The sequence below is a fragment of the Phocoena phocoena genome, chromosome 14 (genome assembly GCF_963924675.1).
Source record: "Phocoena phocoena chromosome 14, mPhoPho1.1, whole genome shotgun sequence".
NCBI classification, from domain to species: Eukaryota; Metazoa; Chordata; class Mammalia; order Artiodactyla; family Phocoenidae; genus Phocoena; species Phocoena phocoena.
Genome location: NC_089232.1, coordinates 39,230,408 through 39,252,835, shown reverse-complemented (window position 1 = coordinate 39,252,835; position 22,428 = coordinate 39,230,408). Strand labels below are relative to the sequence as shown.

The 22,428-nt window shown below is 37.3% G+C and overlaps 2 protein-coding genes across 2 annotated transcripts in view; one reads left to right on the top strand and one right to left on the bottom strand.

Moving 5' to 3' along the window:
• Positions 1–12,932, bottom strand: part of PUS10 (pseudouridine synthase 10) — a 61,148-nt gene extending 48,216 nt beyond the window's left edge. Inside the window, exons 1-3 of the mRNA XM_065891386.1 lie at positions 12,807–12,932; positions 10,024–10,287; positions 9,193–9,279 (exon numbers count right to left, since the gene is read on the bottom strand). Of these exons, the coding sequence (XP_065747458.1) occupies positions 9,193–9,279; positions 10,024–10,287; positions 12,807–12,932 (477 nt within the window). The remainder of the gene's footprint in view (positions 1–9,192; positions 9,280–10,023; positions 10,288–12,806) is intronic.
• Positions 12,933–16,319: 3,387 nt separating this feature from the next.
• Positions 16,320–22,428, top strand: part of PEX13 (peroxisomal biogenesis factor 13) — a 33,936-nt gene continuing 27,827 nt past the window's right edge. The window contains exon 1 of the mRNA XM_065891285.1: positions 16,320–16,450. Within this exon, the coding sequence (XP_065747357.1) occupies positions 16,359–16,450 (92 nt within the window). The 5' untranslated portion in view covers positions 16,320–16,358. The remainder of the gene's footprint in view (positions 16,451–22,428) is intronic.

Here is a 22,428-nt window from a genome sequence, read left to right as displayed (position 1 = left end):
TGTTTTGCTTTATTTGTTCATTTGTTTCTTTAAGTTCCACATATGAGTGAAATCATACAGTTTTGTCTTTCTCTGACTTATTTCACTTAGCATAATATCCTCAAGTTTCATTCACAGTGTTGCAAGTGGCAAGATTTCCTTATTTTCATGGCTGAGTAATATTCCACTGTATACATATACCACATCTTCTTTATCCATTCATCCTTCAATGAACATCTAAGTTGTTTCCATATCTTGGCTACTGTAAATAATGCTGAATGAACATAGGGGCACACATATCTTTTCAAATTAGTAATTTTGTATTCTTTGGATAAATACCCAGAAGTGGAATAGCTGGATCATATCATAGTTCTAGTCTTAATTTTTTGAGGAATCCGCATACTGTGTTCCAATAGTGGCTGCACCAATTTATATTCTCACTAACAGTGTACAAGAGTTCCCCTTTTTCTACATTCTCTCCAACACCTGCAATTTCTTGTCTCTTTTATAATAACCATTCTAATAGGTGTGATATGATTTTTTTTTTTTTTTTTTTTTTTTTGCGGTACATGGGCCTCTTACTGTTGTGGCCTCTCCCGCTGCGGAGCACAGGCTCTGGACGCGCAGGCTCAGTGGCCATGGCTCAGCCGCTCCGCAGCATGTGGGATCCTCCCAGACCGGGGCACAAACCCGTGTCCCCTGCATTGGCAGGCGGACTCTCAACCACTGCGCCACCAGGGAAGCCCATGATTCTTTATATAAGAACAAAAGGGCTACCTGTGTTGATACCAACGCATCTATTTCATTATTTCATTTCCTTTTTTATACTTCATGACCACATCTAAATAAAATCCATTTTATTTTTCCCCACAAATTAGTTCCCCTCACATTATACCTGCCCAGATACTCACAATAACATTTTAACAACCACCTCAGAGATAAACTGAGATTCCACCAGAGGAAAGAATCAAGAGTTTCAATCACATCAATACTTCAACAGTTACTTATATGAATAACTTTCTTTGTCTTTTTTTTTTTCTGGCTGCACTGCGCAGCCTGTGGAATCTTAGTTTCCTGACCAGGGATTGAACCCGGGTCACGGCAGTGAAACCACCTAGTCATAACCACTGGACCACCAGGGAATTCTCTGAATAGCTTTTAAATGATAATAAAAATAATATAGGACTCTTTAATTTGCCATACATATAAATATTTAAATAAAAATTTATATAATTATATACCTCTTAAATAAAAAACTTGCCCTCTTCCTTCTGCCAGTACCTGCTCTGAGCACTCTTGTCAAGGTTGTAGAGACAGCTGTACACCCATCTGATCTCCGACCCACTAACTGTTAAACCCAAAGCTACAAGCAATAAAAAGGAAGTAACACTGTGAAATGACAATCCAATGCTAAACTAAGGCCTTTCACATGAGAGTTTTATAAATGATGAGTGTCCAAATTGGTTGAAAAATATTTATCATATTAAAAAAATCAGATAACTGCATAATAAAAAATAATGGCAAGGAAAAAGATACCCAGTTTTTCTTAGGAAAAAAAATTCTCAGATACCATTTCCTTGAAAGGTATTTACTCTAGAAAATAGATTCCACTAATACTGATCCTGTATTAATACTGGTAAGGAAAAACAAAGTTTCATTTAAAAGGAAAGATTTGTGGGACTTCCTTGATGGTCCAGTCAGTAAGACTCTGTGCTCCCAATGCAGGGGGACTGCGTTCGATCCCTGGTCGCGGAACTAGATCCCACATGCATGCTGCAACTAAGAGTTCGCATGCCACAACTAAGAAGCCCATGTGCCACAATGAAGATCCCACATGCTGCAACTAAGACCCAGTGCAGCCAAAATAATAAATAAATAAATATTTTAAAAAATAAAAGGAAAGATTTGTAAAGATAACATCCAATATTTTAAGCAGTACAACCTAATTTGTTTTTTAAAAAAGAAGCAGGAGCAGCTGTAGCACTACCATTAATCAATACTACTAATTCTTTTTTTTTTAAAGGTAAGAAAGTAGCAGTACTACTTCTCAAGGAAGAGATTTCTGAGAAGTCAATAATGAAGTTAGATTTGTCTGACTTCACGGTGGCACCAGCTCCCTCTTTTTGGATATTTGGAAGTACACATGACAAAAGGACATGGCTGAAATCCTGACATGCCCACCTCTAATTATTAAGGGAATAACATAATAATTCATCATCACACACACCTATCAATCGTTCTAAGATTAAAGGAAAAACAGAAGTAGCTCCTCACAAAAGTGAATGGAAATTCCTCTATTTTAAGACATCTGCTGTAAAAAGATATTTGATTTAAAACCTCTTCTGTACCTATTCCAGTTATCTGATAACAAAACTTGACCTCAAGTGTGGTCGGAAAGTGCTAAAAAATGTAATTTTAATTTTACTTTCAAAGTTGTAATTTTAGAGAATCACCAAATAAATTGGTGATTTATCATCATGTTTGTTAAATTATTACTCTTGTTAAAATATTACAAGAGCTCTGGTTCCATATATATATATACATATATACTTTTACCAAGAATCCTTTCCCTAACTTTGAAGATACCACACCATTTGAGTGTAAAGGTCAAAACCTAGACTAAGCCTCTCCTGTAAACACAGATACACAATAACCCACTTCTGATATCTATCTGACCAAATCACAGTGTAGGTAGTAAGTAGGGCACAGCAATAATCAAAAGCATATACTTTGGAGTTGGATACATGAGCGTTTAAATCCTAGCTCTGTTATTTATTAGCAGTGTAACCCTGAGTTTCAATTTCATCATCTGTAAAACAGAAATAATAACACTGCCTACTTCAAGGGGTTGTTATGATTAAATGAGACAGCACAGGCAGCACACTCTCCTACAAATAATAAATGGTGGCAGCTACTGCCCCTTGTTTTTTCCAAGAAAGGGGTTGTATCTCACTGCTCCTAAAATATAAGCACACATTGTGGTGGTGTGGCTGTTTCACATATAAACTATCACTTTATATACATATATTGTATATATAAATTATTATGAATGATTTTTCAAAAATAATAGTAGTTGAGAATTAGTAAGTCTAAAACATGGTGGTGATCTCAGCAAAAAGGGTAATTGAGATGACTTCTCTATGTAACAAAAGAAATCTGAAATAGAGTCTAATTTAGAAGCTCCCTTTTTCTGAAACTTAGTCCACTAGGCCATGCAGTCCTAAAACTGAATGAAAAAAAGGAAAGTTTGGTAAGGAACTCAACAGTTGGTAAGTAGCAATGTGATAATATGTTGCATTTGATGGGGAAATAGAAAAAGGATTTGCTTCATCTTGTATTCCTATTAACTCTGTTATATAACCATTTCTCACTAAAAATTTTAAAGATGCAGAATGGGACAATTCATGGAATAAGACCATACAAATTAAAACATAAACTTCAAAATTTTAAGGCTGCCTCATGCTCTTAACACACCCTGCTACCTCTCAACCACCCACACTGGTGGATTAGCCATAGCAACCTTTTCTTTCTTGCTGCCTCCTCTGCCTATACTTAGCTGGTTCAGGCCAAGAAAAAAGCAAAGCTAGGAAGTAAACATACGCACCTTCAAGTATTTAAACATATGTCTGAATACTCCGCCAACTGCATTCCTGAATCCAGTATACGTTATTGTGATGGTTTTTAGAATTAGCCTTGCTCCTTGTCCTACTTCACCATGGCATCTCATTCGCGGGAATATGATTTGTTCTTCCTTGCTACAAGGCTCAGTGACTTCAGGAAAGGGTTCTTGCTTTATTTGTTGGTCTCCCTGCAACTGTACCCTCTAATAGTGAGTTATTAAACCTATTCAATACCTGCTCTGACTCCCTGACAGCTGGACTGCTGACTGCCCACCCTAAACTAACCAGGACTTGGGTTCTACAAAGACCTTGACTAATCACAGGTCACTCATCCTTTCTTCCTTGGAACACACGTCCCAATTGTAGATGGAGTAACAGAATCCTGAACCTGCTCCCATGTCTAGTCCCATGTTCCCCCGATGCAACAGCTCTGCCTAGATTTTATCATTCTTTTGTCCCCTGATCCTTCTCGAGTGTATGGCTTAACAAGTGCAGTAGTTAAGAAAAGGCAATGCCCATAGAGCCAAGATAGTTAAGTAAATAAAACATGCCTAAGTATAAGAGATGGTGTGGATTTAAAAAAAAAAAAAAGAGCGTGAATGAGGGAGACAAACCCAAATTCCAATAAATGTGACACATTGGGCAAGGTTTGGTCTTCCCCCCTTCACATGAGATGAGTGAGATGATTAGTGAAGTAATCCCAATCCGTGAGGCTGAAAAAAATCATCCAAACACACCTTCTTTCCAATTCACAGACACCGGGGATCCGTTAAATTTTCAGAGATTAAAAGGTTGGGAACTCCTGGACTCCATCAGAGATTCTCAGTAGGTTTTAAGGGATTTATACCTGAGATGGTGGCATGGGCAGAGCTCTGACAAATCACAACCATATACATGTCATTTTTCAATGAGGCTAGATGGTCACCAAGGTCTCCTACAGATCTATGATTCTGTGATTCTGATCATGCAGACTTCCATATACTGATGTTGTGCTCACAGAGGTATGCTATTGGGGTCACCTCTCATAAGGAAGATGGGTTTGCTGCATGTCCTCTGAAAGGCTTAAAATGTTGCAGCCTGTATATGCAAAACATTAGCAAGGTTACATCCCCTCAACCCATCCATAAAGGATCTACTGAAAAATCCCTAAGAGGCCGAGACAGTGATTGCTATAATTTTGCATGTTTTTCAGTGCCTCATTCAGCAACCTTGTAAAAATGCTTTGCATGGATAAATGGACCACATAAAGATTGAAGCAAGTCTTAACTAACTAACCTAACCAAAAAATAGGGTTACAAAGTCTGAAAACGCCTTAGTAAGCCGAGAAAGTTTATCGATTGAAGTGAACCTTAAGTTGGTACTAAATGGTGGGTAAGAGAGAACAAAAACTGATTTAAGCAAGGTGTTGTCATACAAAATAAAAATTGAGAAGTCACAGAAAATGAATAAAACGTAGAAAATATGCTTGCTAAATTAGAGAGTTGGGTTAATGAATGAAGATAGCCAGCTCAGGCCTACACATACAATATGAAATTGAAAAGTGTAGCTCTCTGTACTTGAAGTCAGAGATTTCATCAAATTCTGTACTATGAGCTAATCATAATTAGAAAAAGCATTGCCCTTTAGAAAAAGTAAGCACATCAATCAATTACAGAGGGGGAAAATTACTGGAGTGTCCAATTAAGAAAGATCCTAGGTTAATGGCTGGGAGTTTGAGAGGCCTATATAAATACATGCAAAATTCTGAATACATGCATTTTTAGGACAAGGGAGTCATTGCTTTCTTTAGATTCTTAATGAGATGATGGTCCCAAACTGGCTAAGACCGCACCGATTTAAGTAAAACTCCAAAGTCTTTTGAATACCCATTTGTCAGAATTTAAGAAAAGAACAACTTTGTAAATATAAACTGCTACCACAGAAATGGTACTGCTTTTATTTTTGGCTACTTTTCTAGGGCTGTGTATAACTTATAGTACTTAGTGCAAAGCATGGAAATATCATAAAGTATAACAAATGAGAGAAAAAAGGTTTTGATTTGACAAATAAAACCCAAACTATACCAAGTTGCATATAGAGAAGTAGGTGTTTCAAACGACCAAAGTAACATTTAAGGTACAATTAACATTCAAAGTCAATAGTAATTAAGGACCTACTGTAGAGCACAGGGAACTCTGCTCAATACTCTGTAATGACCTATGTGGGAAAAGAATCTAAAAAAGAGTGGATGTATGTATAACTGATTCACTTTACTGTACACCTGAAACTAACACAACATTGTAAATCAACTACACTCCAATAAAAATGAAAAACAAAACCCCAAAAAGTCAGTAGTAAACAACTGTTTCCCGCACGCTGCTCCTGAGGTGGGGCCAGTAGGCCAAACTGATAGTACAATATTGCCCCCTACTGAACTGTACTAGTAAAGATAAACCTAGAAGAACAGGACTTTAAAGTGCTTACTTTTAAAAGGACCTACTTGGAATGCTCTTTTCCCATCAATACCAGGTTAGCCTAATATTAGCATAAGTCTGGGTTATTCACTCTATGGTAATTTTAGTGTGGCAGTAATGTAATGTGGTGTAGGAGTTTAGAGGAATCAATCATGAATATAAGGTAACATTTAAAAATTACTATAATAAATATTTTTCTTAAAACTATATAGGATCTTAAAGTTTGTAAAGGCTGAACAAAGTCTCTAGTCTAACTAACTATAGGTTCACAACTTCCTTATATATATATCTCTGCCAAGTAGTTGCCCAGTCTTGGCTTAAACATTCTGGTGACAGAAAACTCACCATTCCTGAAAACAGTCTATCCTGTTTTGGATAATCCTCCTTACAGCTGAAAATTACTCTATCTCTCCAGGAGAAAACCCCTCAAATATTTAAGCAGGGCAAATTTGTCCCACTAAATCATCTATTCTCCAAATTAAATAACCCAAGTTCCTTTGGCAGCAGTTCCTGTGACCAGGGTTCAGATGTCTCCAACATTCTAAATGCACTCATCTAATGTGTTTGTTTCTATTGTTGCTATAACAAATTCTCACAAATTTAGTGGTTTAAAACACAAATTTATTATCTTACAGTACTTTAGGTCAGAAGCCTGACACTGGTCTCACTGGGTCAATAGGGCCATATTCTTCTCTGGAGGCTCTAGGCTAGGAGGACCTGTTTCCTTGCCTTTTCTAGCTTTCAGATTCCACTCATTTTCCTGGGCTCATGGCTCCCTCCCACTATCTTCAAAGTGAGCAACACTGCATCTCTCTGACCATTCTCAAACAATCACCTTTTTCTCTTACTATCACCTCAGCCAGGAAGGGTACTTTTAAGGACTCACATGATTAGGTTGAGCCCACCTAGATAATTAAGGATAATCTCTGTATCTCATCATCCTTAACCTTAATTACTTCCGCCAAGTCCCTTTTTTAAAAATGCAAAATAACATATTCACAAGTTTGGGGGACTACTACAAAATGCCTTCCCATTTGTATTTGCTCCTCCTAAAGTAGAACATTCCATCTGACTATGGTACTCTAGGAATGGTCAGCACTGAGTAAAAAAGGATTGTCACCTTCATCTTTTCAGATACTATACTTCTAGTATCTGGATGAAAATCCAGAGAACTTATCTAATCACACCCATAATTCTCATTGGGCTACTAACTAAAACTCCTAAGCCATCACTATAAACACAGCTCTTTTTTTTTTTTTATTGGAGTATAGTTAATTTAAAATGTTGTGTTAGTTTCAGGTGTACAGCAAAGTGAATCAGTTATACATATACATACATCCACTCTTTTTTAGATTCTTTTCCCATATAGGCCATTACAGAGTATCGAGTAGAGTTTCCTATGCTATACAGTAGGTCCTTATTAATTATCTATTTTATATATAGTACTGTGTATATGTCAATCCCAATCTTCCAATTAAACATAGCTCAAGCCACTCCTGCCTCATCCTTTACTTGGCAGTTGTTTTTCTAAACCCAAGTATAAGAATGTAGGTTTAAGGACTTCCTTAGTGACACAGTGGTTAAGAATCTGCCTGCCAATGCAGGGTACATGGGTTCGAGCCCTGGTCCAGGAAGATTCCCACATGCCGTGGAACAACTAAGCCTGTGAGCCACAACTACTGAGTCCACGCTCTAGAGCCTGCGAGCCACAACTACTGAAGCCTGCATGCCTAGAGCCTGTGCTCCACAACAAAAGAAGCCACCGCAATGAGAAGGCCACGCACTGCAACGAAGAGTAGCCCCCACTCGCCGCAACTAGAGAAAGCCCTCATGCAGCAATGAAGACCCAACGCAGCGAAAAATAAATAAATAAAAGCAAGAAGAGTTTATGCAGAATAATTCTATTTTTTAAAACAGCATCTTCTATTTCTAATATGGAATATAAATACTTCATAAGTATTTAACAAATATTAAGTTAATATTGTTAAAATCATCACATGTGGTAAAAATGGACAATACAAATTTTAACGTAAAAATATAAACTTTGAGATGAAGATTGGTAGTAAGATATATAACCACACTTAGAAAATATATTTCTTTTCCTATTTTTGTTACTCAAACACTGAAAGCTTTTGTGAGTCACTTAGCTTTTGGAAGTCTGTTTTTCTCCACCAAAATTGGACCCTGGAGATGACCTATCTGTGAGAAATGTACTGATGATTGACTAGAAAATGACTTTAAGTGTTTATAAACCTCAGTATTATCATTATCACTGCCTTTACTCTTCCATTTGCTCCATTATCTTGTCATCAACAGAGATACTACTTAAAATCACTCTACTCTTTTTCACTTCCCAGCTCTTCTCTATCATTTATCCAGCCTCAACAAGTCTTAAGTCAATCTTTAGCCTTTTAGGGACTAATAAATATATTCACCCAAAGAAAATGATGGTATAAGATATAAGGTGATGCTTTGGGATTCTTAAGGAAAATATACCTCATACATATAAATAGATGTGTTTACAGCTCATTATAATTTGAGGTTACAGAGGCCATTCTCTCTATACTACATTTAACAGTATTAACAAAGATAGTTTTGTGTTTTCACATCAGTTTCTACACACAGGAACATTACAATAATGACTACTATTATTTTTTTCACTTACCAAAAGAAAAAAGTTAAAATAAATATGAGGCTATTTCTCTCCCTTTTTCCATTGACTAAAAGAGGTGCCGTCTTTTTATATTTTACTCTGGAAAAGAGAAGGCTCATCAAAATTAAAATGATCTTATCCTAGGACCATTATAAAACATATACATCTGCCCCAAAAGATCTCTGAAGTCCTGGTCAAATATCTTTCTCTGACCAACATGCCACTCAATGAATGTTGCTACTGAATTAGGACCTTTTAAAAAGATGGCAGTACTGTGATGAATAAACTAACTTGAACCAATAATTCCTTTTCTCATCCATTCACTCAACATCATTAAGCAACTATAATAATGTAATGCTTTCAGTCATTCAATAAATTCATAAAATGTGAAAATATAATATGGGAAGGAATATTTATACTTTCCTATATTTTTAGAAATTTCTATTGTGTACTTCACATATAGTTTTATGTATGTAAATGACCTTACCTCTCTTACAGATAGCTGTGGTGGGAAGGAGATTGACAATACCAAGTTGGTGAATTCAAACCCAGAGGCCTCAACCTTTTGGCACACCTAAAAAAGTATTACATAAAAAGTATTTTTTATTACATAAAAAAGTATTATATAAATTCCCAGGAACTGCTCAAATTTTTACACTAATCTTCATAACATGAATTTTTGGTCCATGAGATGACACTGCAAAACTTCTACACTTTTACCTTTGAGTAGGAACTCTCACAAACATCCTGAAATCAAATATTTGCCAACTATGACCCTGAGGACTGATATCACAAGGTGCCAAAAGAGCCAGGACTCACCTGCAGAACAACCTGTTGAATGTCAAAATACTTTTCTATTAAGTCACCTGGTAATTCAGAAAAGATCTTAAACAAAATAAAGCCAAATAGGCACTCTTGATACCTGGAAACAAAAAGCAATCCCACCTTCAATCATGTACCTTCCTCAAGGCTGTAACACTAGTCTTTTCTAGACACTAAAAGGTATGACTAAAGAAGAACTTTTCTCTAACTCCTTAGCTATGTTAAACAGCAAAGGGAAAACTGCTACATTTTTGTTCAATTGAACAGCACTCATAACTGAAATACATGGATACATATTTCATTAATTTTCAGACATGTTGATAAAAAGGTAATTTGAGAATAGTAGGCTTTTTTAAAAAAAATTAAGAAAACGTTCTAATGATCCATTTGTGTGAAACAACTTGAAACGAATGGCATTGTTCCTTTGGATACAAGAATTCTAGGCCTTAGAACTGAAAATCTTTACGAATCGCACATTAATAAAAAAACAGTTTACCTTTTTAATGAACTCTTTTTCACAGAAATCTTGAAGAATTCCTAGGCATACATTGCATACATTTAAATTTGAGTTCTTGGAAGCAATGCTTCCATCTTCAATAATCAAGATCTTTCCCTCTCCATTTTGACTCAGATTATCCATCCCATCAATCCCATCTTCTAGTTCTTGTAGTCGAATTTTCTTGGGAGGTGGGTTTGGAACTTCTGAAATTAATTCATCTTTTTCAGTTTCCAGAAATTTTTGCAGTTCATTGAGCAACTCCTGGAAAGTTAATTAAAAAAAAAAAAAAGTAATGACCCTTTAACAATGTCCTTAAGGGTAAGATGAAGCGTGAAAATTATGATACATCACAGACTTATACAATGCTGACTTACATCAGTTCTGGAGCAGTTAGTTTTATTAGCCAGCACTGGCTTTCAGGAGAATTTAAAAGAGAATACCTAATTCCTATAATATATGTGTGAATATTTTTTCAAAAGAGTTTCATACATCAGTGAAGCTAAAATCCTAAATCTGAGATGGAAAGGCTCCATTAACAAATTTATTAATTTGGCCTGTAGTTCTGTTGTGAGGGTCATTCACTTGCTAATTTCAGCAAAACAAACAAACAAAAACAAAAAAACCCAACTTCAACTCTAATTATTAGCAAATAGAAATGCAAACTGAATTTCCATCTATGCTAGGTTATTTAATAATCTCACAACCACTAAAACTTCATATGTACAATATTTAATATGAAATATGAAAAATTACATAGATTAGAAGTCTATTAAGTAAAAATAATTTCTAGTCAATTTACTAAACAAAGGCAAACAGATGCTGGCAATGCTGAAATTTGGCATCATAATTACAAACCATTTACAGGCATTAATTGAAAAAAGCCCTCTACTACATTCTGGTTTGCCTAATTTCTGTCACTCTTTGTATTGGAATGTAAAAAGTGGCATTCCTTTCAAACCACTATAATATTTCAGACATTCCACTCATCTAAATACTCAGAGGACTTTTCTTCTGTTTTGTCTAAATTGGGCAGGTTTTATTATTCAGTTGTTGAATAAATATCCTTTTGAAATTCACTCATATTACAATTTACTGACTCTAAAGGGAAAAATCTTTCACTCAAACAAATTTAATTCATTTTATTAAGACATGAGCTCTCCTATTAAATCTTTAACAGAGAAATACATACACATATACACATACAGGCATATTATGGCCCACACAAATATGTTTATTATTACCTAAGACCTATAATGTCAATATAACATCGTATAGATACATGCATGTGTACATATATCACATGAATAGAAAATATCAAAATATATTTACCCAGAAAAGTCCTCAGATATTTTCATGTTTATTTACATAAAATGATACAAAAGTTGGTAACACTAAGCGTCTTTCTATAATATATATTTTAAAACTTACAACATATGTATAAAATAATAGATTATAAGTGTGTCTGAAAAAAATTGTAAGGCAAGTTACACAAACTCAATCTTATCACTTCATAGTCATTATGTGTATAAAGAAATATAGATGTATATATTAATCATCATAGCATATGTACCATTTCCAGTTTTCAAAGTGTTTTCACATACTTTATTAGATATTGTCCCTTAAAATCCTGAGAGGTGGATGTTATCATCACGCCCATTTAAGAGAAGAAAACTGAAGCTGGAAAGTGGTGAAACTGGGATTCAAATCCATGTCTTCTAGCTCCAAATTCTAGGCTTTGGATTCAGACAGACAGTTCATATCCTAGCTTGCTCACTTAATAGCTGTGTAACTTTGGGCAGGTTGCTTAACCTCTCTGTGCCTCAGTTTCTTCATCTGAAAATAGAGACAATCATAGTATGTACTTACCTAATAGGTTATTGTGAGGATTATATGAGAGCTTGACATATAATAATGCTATATGAATACTGGATATAATTATTTCCAAAATAATAGAAACTAATACATAGGAGAAATGACTGCCATTGCTAACTCCTGGGCAATTTTTTTAAATTATAGGAAGCTGAATGTGTATGTGTATGTGTGTGTGTGTGTGCGTGTGTGTGTGTGTGCGTGTGCGTGTGTGGTGTATTCGTACTGTTTATAAGTACATATTTACACATATGTATATAATTACTATCTGCCTCTGAAAAGAACATCACTGTTAGAATAAAATATATTTCACAAAATGTTATATATTTTATATGAAATATTCTATTAAATGTCAAAGCTCTCTGTATATTACCATAAATGTCAAAGACCTCAGTATATTACTTTTGCTATTAATAGTGGTAAGTGATAATAAGCATTTACTTCTAGAGAGTTGCAAACACCTATTTGTAAATACAAGTGGTAATACAGAAAACAGAAAAAGAAAAAAGGCAACCAAACCCACCATGCTTCCACCCCCCCATTACATTTTACTAATATCTGGTGAGATGCACTATTTTGTGATATTCTGTCTAGATATTCTTTAGGAAAGATCTATGCAAACATTAAATGCACCAGTGAATTGCTTCACAAAGATCTCACTACATTAAATGTTAAATATAATCACTTAAGAAGGAACTTACATTTTATATGGTAATGGCAATTCCAAAATTACCATTATCGGTAACTACTTTATTATAGTTTTTTTAAAAATTTAATGAAGAGTTATGAACAGATACTTGCCCTCAAATACACAGGTATTGATTTAAGACCCTTTCTTAACTTAAAAAAAAAAGGAAGGAAGGAAGGAAGAGAGAAAGAAAGAGAGAGAGAAAGAAAGAAAATACCCTTACCTTGTAGGGAAGTTTGTATGGTGCATGAAAATCCACACCACAGAATCTGAAGATACATCTTGGACAGGTACCAGTACTGAGCAACAACTGGGCCACATGCTTGTTTTCCACAGTCAGTGGAAACATATTAAATAACTACAACTAGAAAAAAAGAAAAAGTAAAACTAATGAGCACCTTTTGTGTTTTACTTTCACAGACAAATATATGGTCACCTTTAAGGATAAAAATCTTTAAAGATAAAACATTTATATTTGAAAATCACTATTTGGTATTCTCCAATAATGTCCCTTTCATTATATCCATATTGAAACAAAAACTTGAAGGCAATTTATTAGATGGATCAGGTAAAAGTTTCTAATTGTCAAGGACTTTAACATTCTGGATTATGATAAAGTGCATCAACATAACTAAATCAATCAAAAGAAATAAAAACTAATAAAAAATGGCTATCTCTAAGGAGGGTAATGAAAACAAGAATACAGAGTGTAATTTTGCTTTTTATTTTGTACCATTCAGTATTGTTTGAGAACACAGAGTTGTAAATTCAATAAACTTTCCTGTTAGAAATAAGAAATGAGTTTGCTAGAAAAAATAATCAGATCAGTCTACGTTATGTAATACTTGACTGCCCTTAATGATAGTTAAGCAGTCAAGTATTCAAAGCAAACTGATCAGATTCAAAAACATCAATTTTACTTTGATGAAATAATAACTAAATAAAAGCCAACTATTAGCAAAATGAGAAAAATCTTCCTTTCATACACAAGTAAAAACTCCAACAAAAACAAATAAAGTGCAAAATATTTTAGAGTAATTATTATCTAAAACAAGTTGCCACTTTTTTGCAATTTGAACAAACTCACTTGGAAGTAAATACGACATAGAGAATGGGTTCTTGTCGCCAGGAAGGAGTGGGGTAATGAAAATTAAATTTCGTAGTCATTCTGTTTGGAGGGAAAAAAAGGTCTTCTGATTAATGAATCAGCTCACATTACTTTAAAATGAGGAACTAGTGATATTTTATAAAACTATGATTGCATGGTTATGGTACTGAGGTCATAGAGATAAAAGATTGTGGCACCTTTAATTTGTTCATTTTCATAATTCAAATGAATTTAGTATTTGTGGAGGGTGAAGCTCTTACCAACTGCTTACTATAAAGATGTGACTCTTAGAATTAGTGTTTTCTAACCCTTTAAAACCCACTACTTACTTTCAAGTTTCTAAATGTTTGTGGCCACTTATCAAGAATAGATCCTTGACAGAAAACAGATAGGACTATGGAACTCTTCACCATAAAAATAAGGTCAGCAAGCAGGACTACAAAAACCAGATTGCCTGTGGCTGGGTTCTAATTCAGGTACCAGAATATGTAAGTTGTCAGGGAGGGAAAGGGAAGAAAACCAAGCTTCTCTGGACACACCAGTGAGAACTTTCAGACACCCAGATTGGGAAACACTGATTTAGGATTGCCTAAGTAAATTTGAGCTCCAGAAAGTACAAAATATGTAAAGAACAACCTCTGCATAACGAAGCTCTGTGTGATCATTGTTATTTACAAACGATCTTAATCCCTTCCCCCAGCTTATTTAATCTAATAGTTTGATGCTGATAAGGGGTTGGGATTCTTTGAGGAGCTGATTATCAGCATTTAAAGTGTATCCCAACTGCATTCCCCTCACAGAGAAACTGTTTCTATTTCGTCCTTTTTATCTCCGCCTTTCCATTAGCTAAAGCCAAGGATTTCATTTAATTGAGAATTAACCTTTAACTCAGAAAGAGAAACCAATAAACCCTCCTGTCCAATAAATAAATCCAGGACTGAGTGCTTAAGATGGGCACTTTGTATCAAAGATTTCCCAGGAGACTTAAGTTAAATAGTTGTATTAAAATGTATGCTTTTCCCCCCCGTTGGCTTAAAGACAATGTTTGTTTCTCCAATAGGTTCACTAGAACAAAGGTATCACGCTAGTCAATAAATGACACATTATACTCTCTTGGCTCTAAAGTTTCCAAACCCGTTCAGAATTAGGAAATCTCCTGTCTTGAGTAATTTGAAGAGGTCTTACAAACCCTCTTCCGTAATTATGTCAGTAATCGAATGGCATTACAAATTTCTCAAGATCACTTTCACCTAGCAACAATCTAGCGACTTCCCAAGCGCGTTAACATTAGGAAAAAATACGTTCTTAAATTTGGTTGTTTCATCTTGATGTACAGCGCTGAAATGCCAGGATTTCATAAGACATCAGAAATCAGTTGTTCCATATTAGATTTATTATCTTTGAAACCAAGCCCTGAGAAATGCATCCCGTACTGTAAGGTTTTCATTATCAGTTGCCTTTAAGATGTTTGTTTTTCGTTTACGTGTTTACTTTACCCGAAGAACTGGAACATATCATTGCAACAGAATCTCTTCCCAGGTGTCAGGATCCTACGGCGATCCAGTCCCTGCTCCACAAATCAATGGTAACTAGCCCCGTCTCTGGTTTACCAGAGAAGATGGTTTTTCTTTTCACTTCTCGGACGATTACAGAAACTATTTATTACAAACAGGCCAGGAGCAGGCAAAAAAACCAGGCTGAGTCTCACATCCCGGGATCTTTTAAAACTCATTTTCATACAGAAGGGTGTCATTCGTCTTGTGGGGTGGGGGTGGGGTGTGGATTTTTAAAGAAAGGCGCTCGTAACTTCATCGCGCTACCGATACACTCAGCAGTGGAATCTACTCTAGATTTCTGGAAAGTTCAACCCCAGGTCTAACCTCCAGTCTTTCCTTTGGCCAACCAAGGAAGCCCTTCTCACCTTCAGTCGGGTCCCCAAACACTTCCCACTCACCCCTCCTTGCTAACAAAGCCTCTCCCACTGGAAGGAAACGATCCCCTCCATCCACACCTCTCCGGCATGCAGTCCTCACCCCCTCTCCTCAGACCTCCCTTGCCTCACCTTCTCCCACGGCGCCGGAGCTAGAGATTTAACCCCTTCCAGCCCTCCGAGGGAACGGGGAAGACTAAAGACAACGCACCTATTGCGTCTAGCAATTCTGTTCCCCGAGGAAACGAGAGCTATAGAACAAAAAGTACCAGCTCCCTCACGCGAGGACTGAGTGAATTCTCCCCTGCTTGTTTGCAGGGAAACCAGTCAAGATACCTGGCCGGCCGCCACGCACCCTGCCTGCCCCGCGGGTGGAGGAGTGGTGTGTGGGGCAGTACTCTCGGCCGCTTGCAGGACTTGTCCCAGGGAAGCCTCCTTGGGACTCTGACGTCTAGGACATTATAGCCGCCACCAGAAATATCGATGAGCTCTTACCCTCTGTTTAGAATGGAAGTTCTTTCCAAGGCAAATAAAAAGAAAGCGTTTCTTCCCATAGGTTAGTGGCATCCTCCTAGGCTGTAATACCAGCCAGCAAAGCACCACAAACCACATCCTGACTGCAGGGGAGGGCCGGGTGGAGGGCTCTGCACTCTGCATGTTGTGCCTGGCGCTTAAGCGGCTGGTGTCCTCGGGCCTGGAGAGTCCCAGCGCAGAGCGGGATCTGAGAGGAGGCGGAGATGGCGTCCCAGCCGCCGCCTCCCCCGAAACCCTGGGAGACCCGCCGGATTCCGGGGGCCGGGCCGGGGTCAGGACCCGGCACCACTTTCCAGTGAGTGTGCGATTTTTCAGGCCGCGAGTTTTGTGGGCCATAGCGGGGACTTGGCAGGAGGCGGTTGAGGCCGTTGTTGGGTGTGAAGTATCCCCTCCCCCTCTCAACCAGCCCCCACCCACACTCCTAGTCTTAAGGGAGGTCGAAGTGCCGCCGGGGCGCCTGCAAGGGGAATTTCGGTGTCAGACAGCTGTTTCTGACTCGGCGGCTCTCGGCAGCGACGTTTCCGGGGGGGTGGGTAGCGATAGTCCTGGGCTCCTGTCTGAGTGCCGGTGCTTGGAAGAAAGGGTCAGGTACCACCTGTCCCTTCTGTTTGGGGGACACCCTGACTGAACTGCACGACTCTCTTCCCCCCGCCACCCCCACCTTAAAGAGTTAAGACTTTCGGTCCGTAGCAGGTGAGAGAGGCATTTGCCCGGCCCCGGCTCGTCAGGGAGCAAAGTCTCTCGAAAGCTTTTAACCATCTCTCGACAAGTTGGTGAAAGCCCAAAAGGTTACTTTTACACAACTGGAACTCAAGCCTGTACAGATTGTGTTCTTTTCTAGCATAACTCAGCAATGTTTCGGATAAAGATTTGGAAAAGCAACAAGCGGGAGTTAAAAACTGAGGCCTACGAGTGGCCTTTGTGTGCTAGATAGTGTGTGATTTTTTTCTAAGGCCTGTGGTTTTTTGTTTGGTTTTAATCAGTGTTAAATGGATCTACAACTCAAAAAAGGCTAAAATAGAATAAAAGAGAAGAATTTCACATAGAGAATGGGTTCTTGTTGCCAGGAAGAACGTGTTTTGTGTTGGGTGGATCTGGACACCTTTTTTAAAAATTTTTTATATTGGAGCAGAGTTGGTTAATAATGTGTTAGTTTCAGGTGTACAGCAAAGTGATTCAGTTATACACATACATGTATCTATTCTTTTTCAAATTCTTTTCCCATTTAGGTTATTACAGAATAGTAAGCAGTGTTCCCTGTACTATACAGTAGGTCCTTGTTGGTTATCTATTTTAAATATAACAGTGTGTGCATTGTCAATCCCAAACTCCCAATCTATCCCTTCCGCCCTTGTAATCATAAGTTCTGTTCTCTAAGTCTGTGGATCTGGGCATTTTAATTCAGATGGTGAGACTCGAATGTCACATTGCCTACTGTGGTAGGTTTACTTACATAGAAATCCCCAACATACTGGAATGTATTTCTGCTATGTTCTAAAATCTTGTAATGTTTTTTTAAGGTGTTTGAACACAATTGCTACTTTATTTAATAATGAAGGTACATAAGTAGTAAGCTTTAATTTTGCTATTAAGTTAGGATGACACTTTATGCTACTTTAAAAAAAATAAATTTATTTATTTTTGGCTGCGTTGGATCTTCGTTGCTGCGCACAGGCTTTCTCTGGTTGGCAGCGAGCAGGGGTTACTCTTCGTTGCGGTGGGTGGGCTTCTCATGGCAGTGGCTTCTCTTGTTGCGGAGCATGGGCTCAAGGCACATGGGCTTCAGTAGTTGTGGCTCGCGGGCTCTAGAGCACAGGCTCAGTAGTTGTGGTGCACAGGCTTAGTTGATCCTCAGCATGTGGGATCTTCCCAGACCAGGGCTCAAACCCGTGGCCCCTGCATTAGCAGGCAGATTAGCATTTTTTGCTAATATAAAGGTAGCATCTGCTACCTTTTTTTATGAGTGGTTTGACCTTCTTTAAAAATTTGGACTGCTCTTTAGAAGAGAGACGTTTTATTTTTGCATCTGTTAAAGTTCTGTTTATGTAAGATTAACCATTTTCCCACTTTTTAAGAAAATGTGAGGTATTTTAAACACCTAGAGACTGGTAGAGAGTAAGATGATAAATACTTGTGTATTAGCTCCCAGCTTTAAGAAATATTAACATTTTACCAGATTTGCCTCAGATTTTTAAAAAAATAAAAATTAGAGCAACAGTTAAACCCTCCCATTCTTCTTTCCTACGGTAACTACTGTCCCTATTTGGTTTTTATTGTACACAATGTTTTTATACTTCAGTATTTAGCTTTGTATGTACATTACATATGTATATATGTATGTATTATTCAGTATATTTTTGACTTTAAATATATTCGAACTGTATGTATCATTTGCAAAGTGTTTTTCCAGTAAGTATTATTTATTTTGAGATTTATCTTGTTCATTCTTGTAACTGTACAGGCATACTTGGGAGGTATTGCAGGTTGGATTCAGACCACTGCAGTAAATCAAATATCGCAATAAAGCGAATGAATATCGCAATAAAGCGAGTCACATGAGGTTTTTTTGGTTTCCCAGTGCATATAAAAGTTACGTTTACACTCTACTGTAGTCTATTAAGTGTGCAATAGCATTATGTCTAAAGAAACAATGTATATAACCTTAAAGATACTTCATTGCTAAAAAAATGCTGACCATCATCTGAGCCTTCAGCCAGTTGTATCTTTTTGTTGGTGGAGAGTCTTGCCTCGATGTTGACTCATTGGAGGTGGTTGCTGAAGGCTGGGGTGGTTGTGGCAGTTTCTTTAAATACGACGACAATGAAGTTTGCCACATTGGTTGAGTCTTCCTTTCTCGAACATTTCTCTGTAGCATGCAGTACTGTTTGATAGCATTTCACCCACAGTAGAACTTCTTTCAAAATTGGAGTAAATCTTCTCAAACCCTGATGCTGCTTTATCAACTAAATTTACATAGTAGTCTAAATCCCTTGTCATTTCAACAGTCTTCATATCTTCTTCACCAGGAGTGGATGCCATCTCAAGAAACCACTTTCTTTGCTTACCCATAAGAAGCAGCTCCTCATCTGTTAAAGTCTTATCATGAGATTACAGCAATTCAGTTACATCTTTAGGCTTCACTTTTATTTTTAGTTCTCTTGCTATTTCCACCACATCTGTAGTTACTTGCTTCACAGAAGTCTTGAACCCCTTTAAAGTCATCCGTGAGGGTTGGAATCAACTTCTTCCAAACTCCTGTTAAAGTTGATATTTTCAACTCATCCCATGTATCACAGATGTTCTTAATGGCATCTAAAATGGTGAATCCTTTTAGAAAGGGTTTCAATTTACTTTGCCCAAGTCCATCAGCGAAATCACTATCTATGGCAGCTATAGCCTTATGAAATTTATTTCTTAGATAATAAGACTTAAAAGTCGAAATGACTCCTTGATCCATGGGCTACAGAATGGATATTGTGCTAGCAGACATGAAAACAACATTAATCTCATTGTACACCTCCATCAGCTCTTGGGTGACCAGTTGCATTATCAGTGAGCAGTAATATTTTGAAAGGAATCTTTTCTTCTGAGCACTAGGTCTCAACAGTGGGCTTAAAATATTTAGTAAACCATATTGTAAACAGATGTGCTGTCATGCAGGCTTTGTTGTTCCACTGATAGAGCACAGGCAGAGTAGATTTAGCATAATTCTTAAGGGCCTTAGGATTTTCAGAATGGTAAATGAGCATTGGCTTCATCTTCAAGTTCCAGCTGCATTAGCCCCTAACAAGAGAGTCAGCTTGTCCTTTGAGGCTTTGAAGCCTGGCATTGCCTTCCCTCTAGCCATGAAAGCCCTAGATGGCATCTTCTTCCCATAGAAAGCTATTTTGTCCGCATTGAAAATCTGTTGTTTAGCATAGCCACCTTCATTAATTATCTTAGCTAGATCTTCTAGATAACTTGCTGGAGCTTCTACACCAGCACTTGCAGCTTTACCTTGCACTCTTATGATAGATGGCTTCTTTCCTTAAACCTCCTGAAACAACCTCTGCTAGCTTCAGACTTTTCTTCTGCAGCTTCCTCACCTCTCAGCCTTCACAGAATTGAAAAGAGTTAGGGCCTTGCTCTGGATTAGGTTTTGGCTTAAGAGAATGTTAATGGCTGCTCTGATTTAGCTAGACCACTAAAACTTTCGTCATGTCAGCAATAAGGCTGTTTCACTTTATCAATAGCGTGTTCACTGGAGTAGCACTTTTAATATCCTTCAAGAACTTTTCCTTTGCATTCACAGCTTGGCTAACGGTTTGGTGCAAGAGGCCTAGCCTTTGGCCTCTCCTGACTTTTGACATGCCTTCCTCTCTAAGCTTAATCATTTCTAGCTTTTGATTTAGAGGTGTGTGACTCTTCCTTTCACTTGAACACTTAGAGGCCGTTGTAGGGTTATTAACTGGCCTAATTTCAACATTCATATGTCTTAGGGAATAAGGGAATCTCGAGAAGAGAGAGAGACTTGGGAGGAAAGGCTGGTCGCTGGAGCAGTCAGAACACACACATTTATTTTGAGAGTTTGCTGTCTTATAGGGGCACAGTTCATGGTGTCCTAAAACAACTAGAATAGTAACATAAGAGATCACTGATCACCATAACAAATATAATAGTAATGAAAAAGTTTGAAATATGGTGAGAATTACCAGAATGCGACACAGAGACAAAGTGAGCAAATGCTGTTCAAACAATGGTGCAGATAGATGGGCTTGACACAGGGTTGCAATAAGCCTTCAATTTGTAAAAAACACGATCTGCAAAGCGCAGTAAAGCAAAGCATCATAAAATGAGGTATGCCTGTAGTTCGTTTTAACTGCCATAGGATATTCTGTTATATAAAAGCAAACTATTTGTTCTGTTATAGATATTAGAGTATTAGTTGTTAAATATTTAAAGCTACTGCAGTCAACATTCATGTGTCTTTCTCCCTGTGCACGTTTCCAAGAGGTTTTCTGGGAGGAGAGTTGCTTGTTGGAAGGGTATGCTTATCTTCAAGTACTGACTATCATCAAGGTGCTCCTCGAAGTGGTCGTATACCAATTTTTACATTTTCACTAGCAAGGTATTCTGTTTCTCTACATTTTTTCCAACACTTGATGTTATTTTGTAGTACTGTATTTACCAATCAAATAGATGTGAAATGGTATTTAATTTGCACTTCTCTGATCAGTAATAAAATTGAGGATCTTTTTGAATGTTGATTTGAAATTTTTTCTGTTGGTAATCTTTTGCCCACTTTTATGTTGGCTTTATCTTTGCTTATCAATTTGTAGGACTACTTTATTGTTTGTACTGATCCTGTTTTGTTTTTATCTTTCAATCTTTGGCTTGTCTTATTGCTTTATTTACATTCATGTTCATTTTTGTTGTACAGATATTTTAATTTTAGTATAGCCAAATTTTTCATCTTTTATTTGTGCTTTTTCTGTCTTGGTTAAGAAACCCTTTCTACCTCAGATCAGGAAAATTTTTCTCTATATCTTCTTTTAACTGTTCGTTTCCCATTCATATCTTTTTTTTTTTTTTTTTTGCGGTACGCAGGCCCTCTCACTGTTGTGGCCTCTCCCGCTGCGGAGCACAGGCTCGGAACGCGCAGGCTCAGCGGCCTTGGCTCACGGGCCCAGCCGCTCCGCGGCATGTGGGATCCTCCCGGACCAGGGCATGAACCTGTGTCCCCTGCACCGGCAGGCGGACTCTCAACCACTGTGCCACCAGGGAAGCCTCCCATTCATATCTTTAATCCACCTGGAACTGGCTTTGTTGTATAAAAATCAGTGTGAAATAGAGAATTCAATTCTTTTCCATGTGGATAACTTATTATCCCAGCACCATTTATTAAGTAGTTTATTCCATACTACTTTATAATGCCATCTATATCACACCAAGTTCTCCTAAATGTGTGGTTCTGTTTGGGGGACTTTATAATATGTTCTGTTGCTGTATTTATCTATTCTTATGCTAACACCACACTGTCTTTATAATAAGTTTTGATATTTGGTATGTCAAGATCCTCCACACATTGCTGTTCTTCATAATTGCCTTTGTTGCACTTAGCCTTTATAAAAAGACTTATTGGGATTTTTATTAGAACTTTATATTTTATTGGAACTTTTATGTAAAGATCAAGTAAGCCTTTTTATCCATCAGTATTGTGTAAGGTGCAATTGGTGAGATTTTGACATTCTTTTTTGCTTTAAGTAGTGTTTTATAATTGTTTCCATGAAGTCC